This window comes from Carassius auratus, chromosome 5 (assembly GCF_003368295.1).
Source record: "Carassius auratus strain Wakin chromosome 5, ASM336829v1, whole genome shotgun sequence".
NCBI classification, from domain to species: Eukaryota; Metazoa; Chordata; class Actinopteri; order Cypriniformes; family Cyprinidae; genus Carassius; species Carassius auratus.
Window position 1 is genome coordinate 14194617 of NC_039247.1, and position 17491 is coordinate 14212107.

The 17491-nt window shown below is 35.4% G+C and overlaps 1 protein-coding gene across 5 annotated transcripts in view; it reads left to right on the plus strand.

Moving 5' to 3' along the window:
- LOC113076851 (spectrin beta chain, non-erythrocytic 1-like) overlaps window positions 1-17491 on the plus strand; it is an 81266-nt gene that overhangs the window by 27152 nt on the left and 36623 nt on the right. For 2 of the 5 annotated variants that reach the window (XM_026249488.1, XM_026249494.1), the window contains exon 1: window positions 981-1692. The exons of the other annotated variants lie outside the window; for them this stretch is intronic. In XM_026249488.1, coding sequence (XP_026105273.1) covers window positions 1593-1692 — 100 coding nt within the window. In that variant the 5' untranslated portion in view covers window positions 981-1592. Of the gene's footprint in view, window positions 1-980; window positions 1693-17491 lie in introns of those variants that run through there. 5 annotated transcript variants of the gene reach the window in all.

Sequence of the window (17491 nt, forward strand, 5' to 3'; positions counted from 1 at the left end):
AGATGAATAATATCTTATTTTGAGAATATTGTATATAACAGATAGGCCTACCTGTTTATTTTCCCCCTTAATATCTGTCTTTATCTGTCTCATCTTCATCCCTTTTTATGTGCTGTGATAAAATGCTTTGTTCCAGTGATACACTGGCTGACTGTTGGCCCAGTGCTTCTGGCCATGGTTTGACCTGTGACCTCTGTTCTTTGATGGCCACTGTTGGTGACATTTGCTAATCAGCACAACCTGCCACTAGACTGGTCTTCATTACACCACTTGCTCTTGTAAAATCTGCACACACAAGAAATGCATTTGTGAAAGTGTGTATGTGCTGCAGTTCTATTTGTGAGAGCTCGAAATTCTCAGATCAAGGCTTTTCTTGATGTGCCTGCACTTACATAACAGATTCTGTTTTCGGATTCATTTGGAGGCATTACAAGATGAGTTTTCTGTCACTGCCGATGTTGGCAGTTAATGGGTGTGAGGTGGCGCACACACACACACACACTTGCACAGGAAGAAAGACAGTGCTTGCTTGAGTGTTTCTCAAATACTTCCTTCCTGCCTTAACGTCTTATTTATCTGTGCACGTGCTCGAGAAGGCAAGAGGGACTTTTTGACATGATTAAAGGTAAAGTTCTTACAACTGCTTAACACCCACAAAAATCACCAAAACATAATATTACCCAATGTAAAAATCCAGGCAGTTATTAATATAATAAACCTTTCTGCTGACTATCTGATCACCTCCAGGGGCTGGTCGTACATGCACATCTCTCCTGTGAAACCATCCATCCTTTGACTTCTACTCCACCCCCGTCCACCTTCAGAAATGGTTCAGCCCACACCTCCTCACCCTCCCTCTTTCTGTCATTCTCACTCACTCAGCCTGGGATTTGCTCCTCCTACACACACCTTATGCAAATGCCAAAGCTCAGAAACCGAGAGAGAGAGAGAGAGAGAGAGAGAGAGAGAGAGAGAGAGAGAGAGAGTAGGAGGCTTTGTTTACTTAGGAAGCTGAGCGCAGCTAGTTCTGTGGGCTTACTCAAAGAAGGGTTGTGTGTGTGTGCGTGTGACACACACAGACACACTCAGTCTGATCTGAGTGGCAGAGAGAGAGCAAGAAGAGTTTGCACTGAGAGAGGAGTGCGTTTGAAGAAGAGAAGAACGGTGAAAGAAGAATATTTAGTTTTTACTTTACATTTTTCTCACTTCAACTGCATGTGGGTTCCTTTTTGCCACAAAAAAGGAAAGAACAAGAGAGAGAGTCTATTGAAGGAAGAGGTTTTTTTTTTTTAAACTGATGAAGCAGAATGGCGCGGTTTAGCATACACTGATGAAACGCTCGGATACACGCGTCCACCTGGAGAGTTTCTGTTTCAAAACCCAACTTTTTTGCCCTTTGAGGAAAGTTAAACATTTGGCTGTTTTTTTTTTCTCTTTTAATTTTTCAACTGCACATTTTATGTGCTATGCTCATGACTCCTGGTTTTACTCTTGTGGAGTGATTGATTTGTTTTGGATGAAAGTTGAGAGTCAGGGTTGGAGGGACAGTTCACAGTAAAAGAAATTGAGTGTAACAGTGAAAAAGAAGAGACATGGATTTTGATCCACGCGAACCTGAGCCATCGGCAGCTGCCTTTATAAACCAGGTGCAGTATTCCAACATCCTGGAGGGCCGTTTCAAACAGCTGCAAGGTAAGACTGTTTGTTCTCTGTGACCTCATATTCTCTCATATTTGATCTTTTTTCTTTCTCAGATGCATCTGTAGGAGTAGCTCAGCCTCTCAGCTAATCATTAAACCATGTCAAATAACTTATGTCTTTTGACCACTTTATAAATCCACTGAGATGGTCAACAACCTTGAATGTCACATTCAAAAAGTTCATGTGACCTCATCCAGATCTGACTGGAAGACACGTTTGCCCTGACAGATTGAATCTCATCATCATGGGCGTCACTTGTTTTTAAAAAGTTAGGTTTTGCACAGATCTGGTAGTTGTGAGATCACAGAAGTGATGTAGGGGTTAGCTCATGAATATTAATCTGGTTACACACAGATAACTTCAAATTATCTTTAACCATTTTGATAAATTATCTTCTTGATGTGTATATTATGACTGCAGTAATTTTATGTTAAAACATTAGAAATGTACTGAAATCAATTCAATGGCATATTAAACTGATATCAGACTAAGTTTCTAAAGTCTTGTTGATCAGTTCAAGTTCTCAAATCAATGCATGACATTTAAAGTAACAATACTTAAACTTTGACAAATGTCATAATGTAGTAGAGACAAAATCGGTCCTTTGCATATGCTGATGTATTTAGTTGCAGAAATTATCAACTTTCCTCTTCTCTCTCTGCACCAAAGATGGTGCAGATGAGAAACTAGGCCTACAATGATTTATTTTTATGCCTGTGCATGAGAGAGAGAGACCCAGAGACCTATGCTGGTCTCCCGGAGAGTGGCCTTATTTCAGGTACAGCAGGGCTGTTGCCCCAGATCCAAATGACACTGTTTTAAAATGGGAGTGAGAGAAGAGGACGAGAGGGAAGTTCAGAACGGAAAGGTATAGGAGAGGGGATAAGAGGGGAGAGGAGAGGATAATAGGTGGGAAAGGAGTGGAGAGGAACAGACGGGAAGGGAAGAGGATAAGAAGGGGAAGTGGAGACGATAATAGGACTGGAAAGGAGAGGATAGAAATCCTCTTGTATGTATTAATATAGTTAGAGGTTTGGCAAATGTTAAAAAGTTGATGGTTTTTTTTTTTTGTGGGCGTATCCTTCATACAATATTTTTTTTTTCTCTTCGAAAACACTTTTTAGACAGGCACCACCTAGCATGTGTGAACCCTGCTAATCCCCCCCACACGATGCGAGATCTGATCTGCTGTGTTTGTGTGCGTGCTTGAGGTCATGGGGAGTGTTTCTCAGTTAACAGGGAGATAATGACTCAAGCATTGTACTTTTCAGGCCTATTATCTATTGTATAGAAAGAGTGCCATCTGCAAAACAGGCCTTGAAAGGAACACACACCTCAAGAGTCCCAGCAAGGAAGTACCTAAAATGAAAAGTCTCTAGTAGTTCAGTCGTATGTTTTGAAACGATTTACAATGTTTAGATTGAGTTACTTTGACACATTTGGTCCATGTAATTCTTTCAGAAAAAGCTCTCGAAAGCGCAGCACTTCTCAACCTTTTTGATACCAAGGCCCAGCATTGTTCACAACAGTATTACCATGAGTAAAGAATTCATTAGGAATCCCTAAGAATTAAGGTTAAGGATTTTGAATTTCTACCTAAAAATATATTTTAGAGGCTACTCCTTTAATATTTAGGGTAAACGGACCAATTAAGCTCACGTACCCATTAAGCACACTTCCAGTTTTGAGATCAGAATATAAAAAGAAAAATCTATTTATTATCCTGCTTGATGTCTTAACCAATTTATATGTTTGTTACTATATACCTCCTATAATTTCAAGTAAATCAGATCATTGCACACTGAGATATGAGTCTGTATGTTCAAACTGTCTGGCGTCCATTTTGAAAGCGGTCTGAAAACTTTCACCAAAAGAGGATCCTCTTAAATGTGCGTTGTTTTTTTTTGTTGATTGTTTATGCCTTTATTTTGGGTAAGTTTCACTATTTATTGTAAAATAAAGAGATTTATATTCAGACTTTTGCATATTATAACCTAGAAATTGGATGCGAGAAATAATTACATTAGATTCAAAAAATAGTTTTAGCAACATAGCGCAGATGCTACAGAACACAGTTTGCTAACTGCATTTGATTTGCTTGTTATGCTAACATTACTTTACAGGCATTACTGGCTTGTACTTTTACATCCATAATATTATAAATTGACAGTTTATTGCTGGTCTGTCGTTTTACAGTGCTGTAAATTTTTTATATTTCAGATTATTTTATGGTACACCCCTATGAAAATCACACAGCTTCAGTGTGACATCAATGTGACTTCAATATATAAAAGTATAATTTCATAGATATTGTTAATAAGTTGTTCATATTAAAATATGTATTAACTTAATGCATGATCTAGACTATTTTTTTTAACAAAATCCTGTCATTTTAATAAATATTACATGAAATTTATAAAAAATTGTTGCTGCTCCAATTAAGCTCAATGTGCACTTTTTAAGCTCTTCCACATTTGAACGTCTATGTAAATACTTTAACATAAAACATAATTGAAATATTAACTGATGGTTGTCACTTTAAGTTAATACATTTTCTATGGATTCTGGCAACTCAAGTCTATGGAGTTGGCTCTGACCTTTGGCAACTAACATCAACTTCTCCAGACTGTAAATCTGTTGAAATCGGGGCAAAAATCATGAAGTGTATTCCACACTTGAGAACCCTATAGATAAGTTGACATCCATTTAATAAGAGACTTCATTATGACGCTAGTTTCTATGTTCATCCCCATAAATTGAATGTTTTTTTTTTTTGTGTGTATTTTATTTTATTTTTGAATGTGTTACTTAGCTGAACATGGACATATTATAGCTGTTGCAATGTGCTTAGATGGCACTTCATTATGAATATATAACTGATTGACTTAAATGCCTTGTTTCTTGATTTTAGTGTTGTTGTTTTCTGTGATTGACTTTGTACCTTCAAAAAAAGATCTATATATTTTTACAATTATTCTTTAAAAATTTTCCTTAAAATAAACAAAGATTTTTAATAAAAACATGATGTGAGCTTAATGGGAACGGGGAGTGGTTAAAGGGTGCAAAAATGTATATTATATCTTAATTCAAATGCTTTTGTCATTTAAAATAAAATTTAATATTTTTGTTTGAGGGGTTCATATTTTATTTTAACATAACTTTTTGTACTGAAACCAATATCTTGTGCACTAAAAATGTCTCGATGTAGATTTTGGTGAGTTTAATAGGTACCTTTACCCTATTTATATTTATATATCAATACATCAACATATTTCTATTAAGCCTATGTGATTTTTTTCTACATCGCGATTTCAAAATAAAAGTTCAAACCCTAGCTTTGAGTTTGCATGTGGCCAAATATTAAAATTACATGGATTTAAATGTCATTGTCGCTGTAAAGTGAAGCATCATCAGACCGTTGGCCTCCTCTGCAAGTATTTGTTATATTACATAATGTACATAAGTAGGCATATTATAGGCATATTACATATTTTAACAGTGATGTTCAATAAACCCATGTGATTACTTGGTTTTGGTACTTTATTTGAACCAATTATTATTGTCTCATCATTAGTTTATTATATATAATAAAGTTTTCACTTGGGTCTGTTTTTATTACTAAAAAATATCAGATTACTCGGTTGTCAAAAAAAATCAGTAGATTTAGATTACTTTATTGCCATGAAAATAATTAGTTATGGCTCTAAATTAGTTCAATGTTTCAAAATAAATCTACATTGCCTTTTGTGATTAAAAGCCAAATATTTTGTCATTGAAAATTTCTTTAATATAATATTAGAATATTGTCTTATTTGATTGAGCCAAGTACCTGTATTTTGTCTCCTCTCGTGAGCAAATTTTTTTCACACCTCTAGCGTGTACGAGCAAGATATAGCTCATAATTTTCCAAATGTATGATGATTAAAAAAATTAAAAAATCACTTTGAAAAAGGAAAGCGATAACTTTGCCATTGTATCTTTTCAAGTTACCACAGCCATTGCATGTTTTGCATGTGCTGCACTTTATTTGTAATTTTAATTTATTCGTTTATTTAGAAAATTAGAATTTGAAAGATGATAACGATATTGTGATCCTTGAAAGTCCTGGGTCCTCATTTATCAACCGTGCGTACGAACAGATGTTTGTGTAATGAGTGCATAAGAACAGTTTCACGCAAAGTGTGGGATCTACCAACTTGTACTTATACGCAGAAATGTGTGTAAATATAAGCACACCTCTGAGCATTCTTATGCAGAGAATCTAGTGGTAAAATAGCAGCACTACACATAAAAAGCATTTAAGAGTGTCACAGTATGCATTAAGCAATCTACACATATCCTATGTTTCCTGTAATTATAAAACATTCAGTTTATCATTTGTCTAGTTTTAAACAGACAAGTTGTGTAACTGGTGTCAAACCCTATAAAAGACAGCTGTGACAAATGTTTGTCTCAGACTGTGCAATGGCTTATCTTGCATTATTGAAAGACTTGGCAAACAATGCCATCCGCAGAGAATGCATTTTCAAAGACCATGCTGAGAGTGAGGTCACGGAATGGCTTCTTAGTTGGTACCGCTTTCTATACCATGATTTTAATGAGGACACATACATTCACGTGATTTATAAAGAGAGGTCTTTTCACCATATTTGTCCCTGGACCACAAAATCAGTCTTAAGTGTCAATTTTTCGAAACAAAGATTTATACATCATCCTAAAGCTGAATTCCGTAATTCCTCAAATAAAAACCAGTAGTCAAATAAACGCCGGGCCTCTTATAGTGGCCGGGGGCGTGGTCAACACGGACAAATAAAGGCCAGGAAAATTTGTGCAGCAGAGCCTGATAACGAACATACATGCCATTGCCAGAGCAATTCTCGTTCTCCAGTCGAGAACCGTTTGCATCGGTTTTCAGATCACCAGTACACCGAGAACTGTTTCTGTCGGACGCGTCTGATTCGAGAACCGAGGAGCTGATGATACTGCACATGCATGATTCAGCGTGAAGCAGACTGACACAGAGCGCATCTGAACCGAACTAATGCTTTTGGTGATTGATTCTGAACTGATTCTGTGCAAATGTTATGATCTCTGTCCACTGGAACGCTATCGCTTTTAATTTAAAACAGGTTATTTAAAACGATTACTTATCAAACAGATGGAATAAAAAATAAAGGCCTGCCTCTAATAAAAGCCTGTTACCTTGTGCAGTTCAGGTAAATAAAGGCCCCGGCTTTTATTTGAGGAATTACGGTAAATAAGCTTTCCATTGATGTATGGTTTATTAGGATCAGACAATATTTGGCAGAGATACAACTATTTGAACATCTGGTATCGGAGGGCAAAAAAAACTAACAAAAAAAAAACTAAATACTGAGAAAATCACCTTTTAAAGTTGTCCAAGTGAATTCTTAGCAATGCATATTACAAATGAAAAATTAAGTTTATATATATATATATATTTACAGTAGGAAATTTATTAAATATCTTCATGGAACATAATGATTTTTGGCATAAAAGAAAAATTGATAATTTTGACCTTTGCAATGTATTTTTGGCTATTGCTACAAATATACAACTTAAGACTGGTTTTGTGGTCCAGGGTCACATATGGTTCATTGGAGGCGTTTCCAAATGACCGTGAACATGAACGATCATGCTACTTGCACACATATGGGATTTATCAACAATGATTGCTTACTAATGTGCATAAGAACTGAGTGCGCAACTTTAAAAAATCTGGATTCTCTTGTATTTAGGCACATTCTAAATTTCATTCGTAGGACAAAATATAGAACCTTTTCTATGCACTGTTGATAAATGAGGGCCATGGAATTTCATTTAGCAGTTTCTGTACGAACCCCATTTAATTGTAAAGACATTGAAGAAGACATGTATATTTGAAAGTAAGAGAGAGAACAGCATGTCACGTATGTGTTAATGATTACTGTAGTTGCGTCATTGTACCGATCTGAAATCAGGTGCATACCAGCGTTTTGACACACATTGACATATACAGTGTCTCATGTATCTTTTCTTCTGATACTGAGCCTGTGATCCTCCTCTCTTCTCATGTCCTCACACACTGGTAATTCCAGTCAGGTTACCCCTAGGCTTAGTTTTTAAAACATTTTACTGAAGTACAGGTGCCTCGTAACAGGGCTTGCTCAGACACGGTCTTCATGCTTGGTCAGGCTGGTTCATCTCCATGTATGTGTTTGATGCAACACCAGTTTCTCTGTTGTGGTTGTAATTAACTTAATTTAAATAAATCCCTGCAGCAAGGTAATATTACATTCCTGCATTCAGGTGTTTGTGTGTTCTGCAGTAAATAGGATGGGATAAGAGTCATACAAGTGTTTTTATAAGGTTATATATTCTCAACACCGTGTCTACACCGAACGTTGCGCCACAACAAAATACAATAGAACTGGGTCGGCAAGTAAGTTTGGCATCAGGCCAAGAAAAACATTTTGCCACTAGACGGTGGGCCAGAACATAGTCAAACGATAATTTCAAAAAATTATTGTTGAAAAAGATTGTCACAGTAACTGGTAGTGAGCTGTCTGTGTTAAACCCTGTAGGAGGACAGTCATTAACAAAAAGCCACATTTGTGTGTTGGTGTCCGGCAGAGTACACCTCGCTCTGAAATCAGAAACACAGCCCTGCCTTTACCCTTCACTCCATGGCTAAAGTATTTCTTTATGATTGAAATATCACAGTTCTGTTCATAACACATTAACAAATAAAATAACACAGTCTAAATGTGCCTTAATGGAACACCAGAGTGCAATCTTGTTTCCTACCACATGACAAGCTAAGCTTTAGAATGTATAATTGCTGCTTTTTGCGGTGAAAACTTTGATGAAAATAACTATATTTCTTCAGTTATTTTACCTAAATAACTGAAGAAATATAGTTATTTTCATCAAAGTTTTGCATTACTTTGAGATTTCTGCTCATTTTAAATTGGATGAAGTAGCACTGTTAGATTACATTTATTTGAATGCATGATTGTGAGAGTGATTGCATGTTAAAGTACTTGTTTAAATCGTGCTTTCAGCTGAAAATATTCAGTAGGCTATCTAGAAGGAACATACAAATTCCTTTAGAACTATAACTTCCTTCAGACATTTTCCATCCCCTACATATTTTTAGTTTTAGCATAATCACGTAAAAAGGGTAAAGACACTAATCAATTTTCAGCGAATGAGTGAACATGGATAAAAATTTCATTCTGAAATCTCATAAGCAGTGTGTATTTGAGAGTGTGCTTAATTTTAAAATGTTTTCTACCCCAGTGTCAGTCACCCTGAAGAGGTAAACATGTAACCCCCCCCCAGTCATTACACAGAGATGCAGAGAAATTCTTCATACGCAGACACAAGCAATCGATTAAAAAATCATGCTAACACAATACATCTGTATGTAATAAATAGCCCTGCTATGAGACAGTCATGAGATAAGGGTGAAAGGGGTAGAGAGTCAGAAACTCATACATCAACATTCACTTTATCAGCATTTGAGATAATATACAACTTCAAATGAGATATAGATTTGTATGAATACAATCAGTTGTGATCTATATCTGCGGCTGCTCTTGCATGTGAATGTACATATTTTCTCTTTCTTTCTCTCCACCCAGATGTAGCGTTAAAGAATATTCTGTCATTATTTACAGTCACATATTGGTATATCCATTCTACTGTGGAATATAAAATAAAATATATTTTGTCCATACAATGAAAGTCAGTGGGGTTTCGATGTTATATTTAATTGACTTTCATTGTACACAACTTAAAACACTATAAATGTATCCAGAATCATGCAGTTCTATTTTACACACAAACATAATTTAAAGAGTCCAGTTTTTATGTAACCTGTTGATTTTTGTTCATGGTATTCTGCTGTAATAAATGGTGTGCAAAAAAGAGACACAGAATAAATGCTTGGTTATCATTATTAATCACATTGGAATCGAAACTGGGTATTGAAAAGAATCAGAATCGATAAAAATCAAATGATACCCAGCCCTAGACTTCATTTTGTTTACCTACTAAATTATCTTCACAGTCAGTAGCAATACAGAGTACTTCTAATAAGGTCAATAAAGGCTGGTTTTGTTCTGTTAAGAAACTTTTAAATTAGGCAGACTTTCACGAATCCTAATTAAAATGAAAGGTATTTACTTTAGATTAGGCAGTTTAATGTTGAGGAAGTGTGTGTGATGTTTAACTGATGTGGTTTGGCAAGACACTTGATCTTATGTATGTGAAAAATGTCAATGCATATATGTACAGTAAGAAGAAGACTGCGTAACAGTATGAAGCCAAAAATGTTAACAGGATTTTTTTTCATGAAAAAATAGGCTACATCTACAAGTTGTAAAGTTAACAGTCAGAATTTTTCATAGATAAATGTTTAGTTTCCTTGCAAACCCATGAGGAGTTGTGCGTGTTTTGTGTGACCGATAGGGTTATGATTGTGTAGATCTGTATAGCAGCACACACTCTGACGTAAGAAAGTTTGGCATGGACTGGGACGTCTGGACTTCAGTGAAGTAAGTGGTTAAGCCTGGGGCACAAGTCAGTGGCTCTTCAACTGTTGCCAGAAATGCTACTGAGAAGTTTTGGACTAGTTTGTGCATGTTCAGTTTCACGCAATTCAACTTAAATCTCATACCTCTCAGCTCTGATACTCTAAAACAGAGAAACAAGCAATGTAGTACAACTCCAGGAGTGTGGTCGGTCATGTATCTTGACTTCCTCATTCTGAACTTTGAAATTTGTTTTAGGCACACACAAAATTATTTTCTGTTGACTTGCAGAGTGACTGTGTCTTGGTTAAATTTTCCTTTAGTGTTTTGTATTTTTAGAAGTCATTATGTTTAGTGGTCGACCAGTATTGTTTTTTTGACAGCCAAAGCCAACATCTTGGAAAGCTGAGGGGCTGATAGCTGATATAAAGCCGATATTATTTTTTAAAGATTTGTATTTTAATTAATATTTAGGAAATTTTAAATCATTTGACAATGGATTATAAAATAAATGTGTAAAATAAACATAATTATGCTTGATGACAAAGTATTTTTCACAAATAAATATTTAATAAAAAATATAATTAAAAGGAAGTAAACACTAACCAACAGGACACTGTTTTCTGGGAAATGAGCACATTGGGAATCATATTTTTCAAATAAAGCCATGGTAACACTCGTTTTACATACAGCACAAAGAGAAAAAAATGACATAAATATGACAGTGGGCAAATGCATAAAGCACAGCATAATTTGAAATCACAAGTTTAAAGCATTCAATTCACAAGGACCGACTGTCACACAGAGAACACGTAATCATGTTGGATAAAAATGCACACTTCATAAGATTTCACAACTGGATTCGACTAAGTTTGCAAGGTTTGTGATGCTGACGGCAAACAAGAAAGTGTTATAATGTTTTCCTTTCTATTACTAATAACATAAAAGCAATTGTTATAATACTTTTTGTATACATTAATGGGTCATTCTTGAACGATTTGTTAATTTTGAACAAATCTTTAATGTGACTCGGAAAAAACGAGTCATCTCGGGGAGTGATTCGTTCAGTCGTGCATGGGCAAAATTCTTGGTACTGTACTGGAATTAGTCTAGTAGTTCACCTGTTTCAGTCAATGCAGGTTTGAGCCGTAAAGAGAATTGATTAGTTCATCCCATGAGTCTTCGGGTTTTTCGAGTCATTCGTTCATCATGTAACAGACCCATAAGCTTTAACCTATGCAGTCTGAGCCAGAAAGAGGCTTAATAATAATTATAACCAACTCTTTATTACCTTTGTTACAACATTCAGTGTATGGAAAATAACCATCATGACAGAAATTCACATATTTATAAACTGTAAGAAGTAAAAAGCTACAATCTGAAACTCAGTAACTGTAAAAGTAAATAATAATTATTGAGCATCGCGTTAGTTTAGTCAGGCCATGTTAGTCACGCTTTCATCAGCCGACAGTCAGCTGTTCCTGACGTGTACCAGTCCAGTCTCGACACCTATCACATGCAGTCTATTTAATTTCCCATTCTTCAGTGTCTCTTCCATCGCATCGCTGCTTGCAATTAACTCCCTCCTCCAACCCCAACTCCACCAACTGAACCTGTAATCCGATCTAACTTTGTTCTTTCTTTACAGTCTCTTCATTGGAAGCAGTCTCTATCACTGTTTACAACTCATGTAATTGTGAATTGTAATTATGTATGCTTATAATGGTTCTGTTCTGTACCCCAGGGGGATTTGTCTTGCTGCCCTCCCTGCTCTGTCCAAGCATGGCTAAATGGACAGCGGTGTGGACTTTTGCCCAGAACATAACCATACCACCAACACTAACTGTATGCAATAATTGTCATAAAATATACTTGACGGAAGTGGTCCTGATTGAAATAATAATGGTGATAATGATGATAATAATGACTATGCACCTATTTGTAAGGAAACTTGTAAATTAATTTCTCTATCCAATGATGTCATGTCACGTGACAAAATTATGAACTATAGGTTAAACCCTTTTATACAGCCATTTTTTTTTTAATTAAACAATACAAACATTAAAACATTAAGGGCAGTACACTTAAAATCATAAAGACAAAAAAAAAAAAAAAAAAAAGGATATACACAAAGATTGTTGTCAGGGTAACTCCTTTTATACAGTCAATGGTCAAAGCTTATGGGTCTGTCACGTGATGAATGCACAACTCGAAAAACCTGATGACTCGGTAGATGAACTAATCAATTTGGATTGGTTAAATTTATGGGGCAGTTACGTGCTGAATGACTCAAACCCGAAGACTTGTCAGATAAGGGGTGAGGTGAACTAATCAGACTTGAAGACCCAGGTAAACAACTAATTAATCTTTTCTGTTTCTTATAACATAGTTTTATATTGTTTGTAGTGTGATCAACGTTTGCATAAGTACTAGTAGACATGTCAGGGAATTAACACGTAATACTTTAATTATATTTTGATAAAAATAAACAAAATGACTAGAAAAAATATTATTTAATTTTGCTGAATGAGACCCAAAGGTCCCAGTCGGTAAAATGATCTGACCTTCCCATCACTAGTGCTCAGGCGCTGCCGATCTTAGCACTGTCAAAATAAAAGTCCTGCCTCAAACACATCAGCTGATATATTGGCCTTGGCGATATATTTGTTGACCATTAATTATGTTAAATGGTAGGTTGGGAATTTTCTATTGACCATATTAAGGTATATTTAGGTTTTCTGTTGACTTCTTGAAAATATGATATTCATGTCCTGTAGGGAGTCAAAGTTGCTTGTGTAATTGGCTAAATGTAGCATATGTGTACTGAAATATTTAATTAACTCTCTTTCATTTACTGACACTTAGAATTTGTATTAAGCTTGAGTTTATGGTTCATTTTACAGTATCAGAAGCCATTTGAAAATAGCACAAGCACCTATCATCTCACACCTGGAGTTTTAACAACTGAGACAGGATGAATAATATAATATAAAAGATAAGAATATTGATAGCCAAACAGTTTTGGCACCGTTGGTATCCATTGTAGGGCCCCAAAAATCCAGCTATCTCTAACTATCCCTTTAAGCCCTATTCAGACAGAAATGGATTTCCTGAGGAGGACAGGTACATTTGTGCTTCATAGACACATTGTGTGATTTTAATCCAATCAGATTTTAGTACATACTCTGTGTGTTTCATGCATGACACAAACGATCTACCGGTTTTCAGATAACTCAGATGTCATCTTAGAAATCAAACACTGTTAGAATAGGAATGCCTGTAATGTGCACCCAAAAATATTTTTTCCATGTCTCACACATTTTGAACATTGCTTAAGTAAATTTACTGAAGAATTCAGCAGTAGTCGAAATACCGTTGCCTGATGCTCCTTTATAATGAATGGATTTAGGTGTTTGCTGGCTTTCTGGATGAAATAACAGTTGGTGTTCCAAGTATTGCTGGCAATGCATCCCTTGTAAAAAGAACATTTAAGTCACTGACATTTTTTAAAGCCTTTAGAAAATGAATCCCATTGGTGAGAAGGTGAATGGTGAAAATTAATGGTGTTAAAGTGAAGGAGGGCTTCATGATGTCAGTTTAGCAGTAACTTATAAGCCAGGAGCCAATGGTAGTATGAAGGATGTGTATTGATGTAGTCAAATTTGGGTAAAAATATAATTCCAAGTGTCTTAGCGGACAGCTTGTTCTAAGTCTGTGTCCCGTTGTCACTTTTCTGTACACTGTCCTCTAGTATCACTTATGTTCTCCAGACATCAGAAATGCCTCTGAACCCATGATTTCAACCCTCTGTGTGTGTTTGTGTGTATATGCGTGTTTGCGTAAGAATGGGATTGTGCCAGTTTTTTTCCTCTCTGTGGGCCTTTATGTAAGCTAAGTTCCTTTTAAAAGTGTTTGTCAACAGTTAGAAAACAACTTATTAAAGGGCTCCTGTTATGCTCTTTTACAAAGTCTCGATTTTGTTTTGGGGGTGTACTAGAACAGGTTTTTGTACTGAGTTGTTTGAAAAACATTATTTTTCAAATATTATACATGATTACAATACCTCTCTCCCCAGTCTGGCATGAATGGCTCGAATAGTTCCTGTATCAAATGAAAGCCCGCCTTCTGGAATACTACATGTGCTGTGATTGGTTAGCTGGGCCAGTCTGTGTAGCGATTGACAGCACTCCGGTGCTTGGCTGGGAAATGTCCTGCGTCTCTCCAAAGGAGCCTGCTGCGAGCTTCAGTTTAAATATTGCGTCAAAATCAAATAAATTAGAGCGCGATTTAAACCTGGATGATTGTAACCACTCTAAGCTCATCTTTCTTGGTAATACTAGCACATCTCCGACATAGTGATAACACTTGTTGTCTTCTCTAGTGCATCTCAACCAGGTCTCATCCCATTTGTTGATCTTTGTGTTATCACAAATCCCGGAAAATATGCGTTTTAGTCCAAACGAGTTGTTCGTTGTAGTTTTTGAAAAGTGATTTCTGTTCAATAAAATATCTCCTTTTGAATTGGACTTTGAGCTTTGTAACTTTGCAGATCTTTTTTATGCTCAAACAGCAACATTACAGACTAACTAAAGTTGAAAAATTTAAAAAGCATACCAGCACCCCTTTGACATTGCTGCATAAAAGCATTGTAGCAGGCTGATGTCAGGGGAGAAAAATGAAGATGGCAGGTGTCTATTTAAGATGCCTTTGCATGTGGAAAATCCCTTTTAGTTATAGCCATTAGAGGTGTGTGTGTCTTCATTCTTTCTCTGTCATTCAGTTTGTGTGTGTGTAATAGGTACTTGGTTCTCTTCACTGTAATAACATGTTTTCTTTGGTCTGGTAATTGATGCCTTACAAACATTTTGAGCCTGTTTTAGTAGAAACACCTTTAATATTGAAAATGTTAACATTCATAAAAATAAAATAAATGCCTGCCAATTAAATAAACACAAGTTTTTTTTAGGTGTTTTATTAATTTCAACTGACCTGTAGTGAGTTTCTGCACACATATGAAAATCTGAAACTTAACATTTCAAGGAAGTAGTCACTGCAGGAAGATGTTTGCCACATTACACATTCCCATCAGGTGATTACAGGACACACCTCAGTGATTTCAAGTTAAATTAATAGTTCATCTGAAAATTACAATTGTGTCATCATTTACTTAACGAATGTTGTTCCAAACCTGTATGATTTTCCTCCTCCTGTGTAACGCAGAAGAAAATTAACCTTCAGAGCTTCTCTTCTGTACTATGATAGCTTATGTTGTCTGTGTGCCGTCATCATTCAGGCTTTTATATGTTGTATTTTAAGTCTTCTAAACGTCATACGATAGCTTTGAGAAACAGGCTGAATTTTCCTAATCACTGAAAGTGTTATGGAATTTAAATGCCACAAGGCTGAGAAAATTGGTCTGAACTTTCATTTTGGGTGAAAATTCATTATAAAACTGGTTTGCATCATATATCTATATATCTATATCTATATATATATATATATATATATATATATATATATATATATATATATATATATAGTAGTGCTGAAACTTGTAAATACAAACAGACATCACTGATTGTATCATTTTAAAAACAAGCTTACGCTGAATGTTTCTGTAGCTTCTTTATAGTTTAGGAATGGGTTGACAGACTGTCACAGGACTCATTTACCCACATTCCTTCAGTGACGAAGGGTGTGGCGGCCCATTTCCGCTCATGAAGGTCGCTACTGTTGGGGATTAGTGATTAGAGATGAAAATGTGGGCAGAAACATAAGCAGAAGAAAAAGGCCCGGAAGATGTAGGGGTTACCAATAATGACAGGAGAGAGAGATGTAAGGATAGAATATACAGCTCCCCACAGCACGCCCAAACAGCGGCTGGACAGCAGCAATTACACCAATGCTAACAGATGTGTGCGTGTGTGTGACATAGGAATGTTTATTTTAGCCTATTAACAGTTAACTGACCATTAAGTATTTTGACTGATTAATACAATCAGTTAAATGGTTTAAAAAGTCATCTATATATTTTCAGTAATTTATACTAATATTTAAAAAGGTTTGCTGCAATGTTAAAGTAGGCACATAAAATTTTTTTTGTTTTTGTTTTTTAGAGAGAGAGAAAAACATGCGTAGCCTATTAATAAGTCACATTTTATAATTTCATTCAGAAATAGGGCTAATGTCGACGCGAAATGTTTACAAACATTATAATAAACACTGTAAACTTAGCTATTCTATTTTAGTTCCCCTCTGTCCATAACAAATCATTTCACTTAACAGTAGCCTATTTAAAAAAGAACAAGAAAAAAAACAAAATTGGGTCTCTCATTCGACAAAAAATCAAATGTTTCCGTATTTGCGATCCTTTTAACAGTGGAAGCAATTTCTTCTTTTAGTCATAAAGACAATTGGAATTGTAAACTGTTCGTCTTTCTTTTTGTACATTCACAATAAAAACAAATATTTGTGCGTAAAATAAGCCTAAAGAAAAATAGGATGTCACTTTCTGCCATCTGGTTCCTTTCGTGCAGCATAAAAATTAACCGAAACTGCGTTTTTCATTCATTTTTGTAATTTATTATTCAAATAAAAATATATTTCTCATATAGGCCTATTTATTTGCTATATATAGCCTAGCTTTATTATGTTTTTCTCCGCTCGCAAAAGCGTGATGTGATATGAAGACCATGTGAATCCTCATGTTCTGTTGTTTGTTGCTTTATGTGCATGTAAAATTAATCCCCAGGAAACAGATGTTAGTATTTTTTACGGTCACAGACACGTATCATTTTTTATTTAATTTGGTGCTAAATTATATTGTCTGATGTTGTATATTTTTTGAATGACAGTAATACTTGTAATAGGGGTGACCCTAAATAGTCAGTTATTCGATGTTTCGATAGGAGGAGCCTGATTCAACTACCAATCTCATAGTCGAATATTCACGAGGTGTTATGATCATACCATTTTGGCTATATGGGGGTGCTCAAATGTCTGATTTTACATAGAAGTAATGTTTTTCTCTCAATAATATACACCCTATTAAGATAATGCTGTAAATAAGAATCTGAAAGCTTTAAATAAATATTTTAACATATGTAAATAAATCCATCCACCCCTTTAGATTTAAGCAGCGAGCAGGACAAATAACAGTGTATAATATTAATAACTATGACTGGGACTGTCATATACATAACATTATAATGAGAACACGATTATAATAAATTGCTGTGAATTTTTAGAGTTTA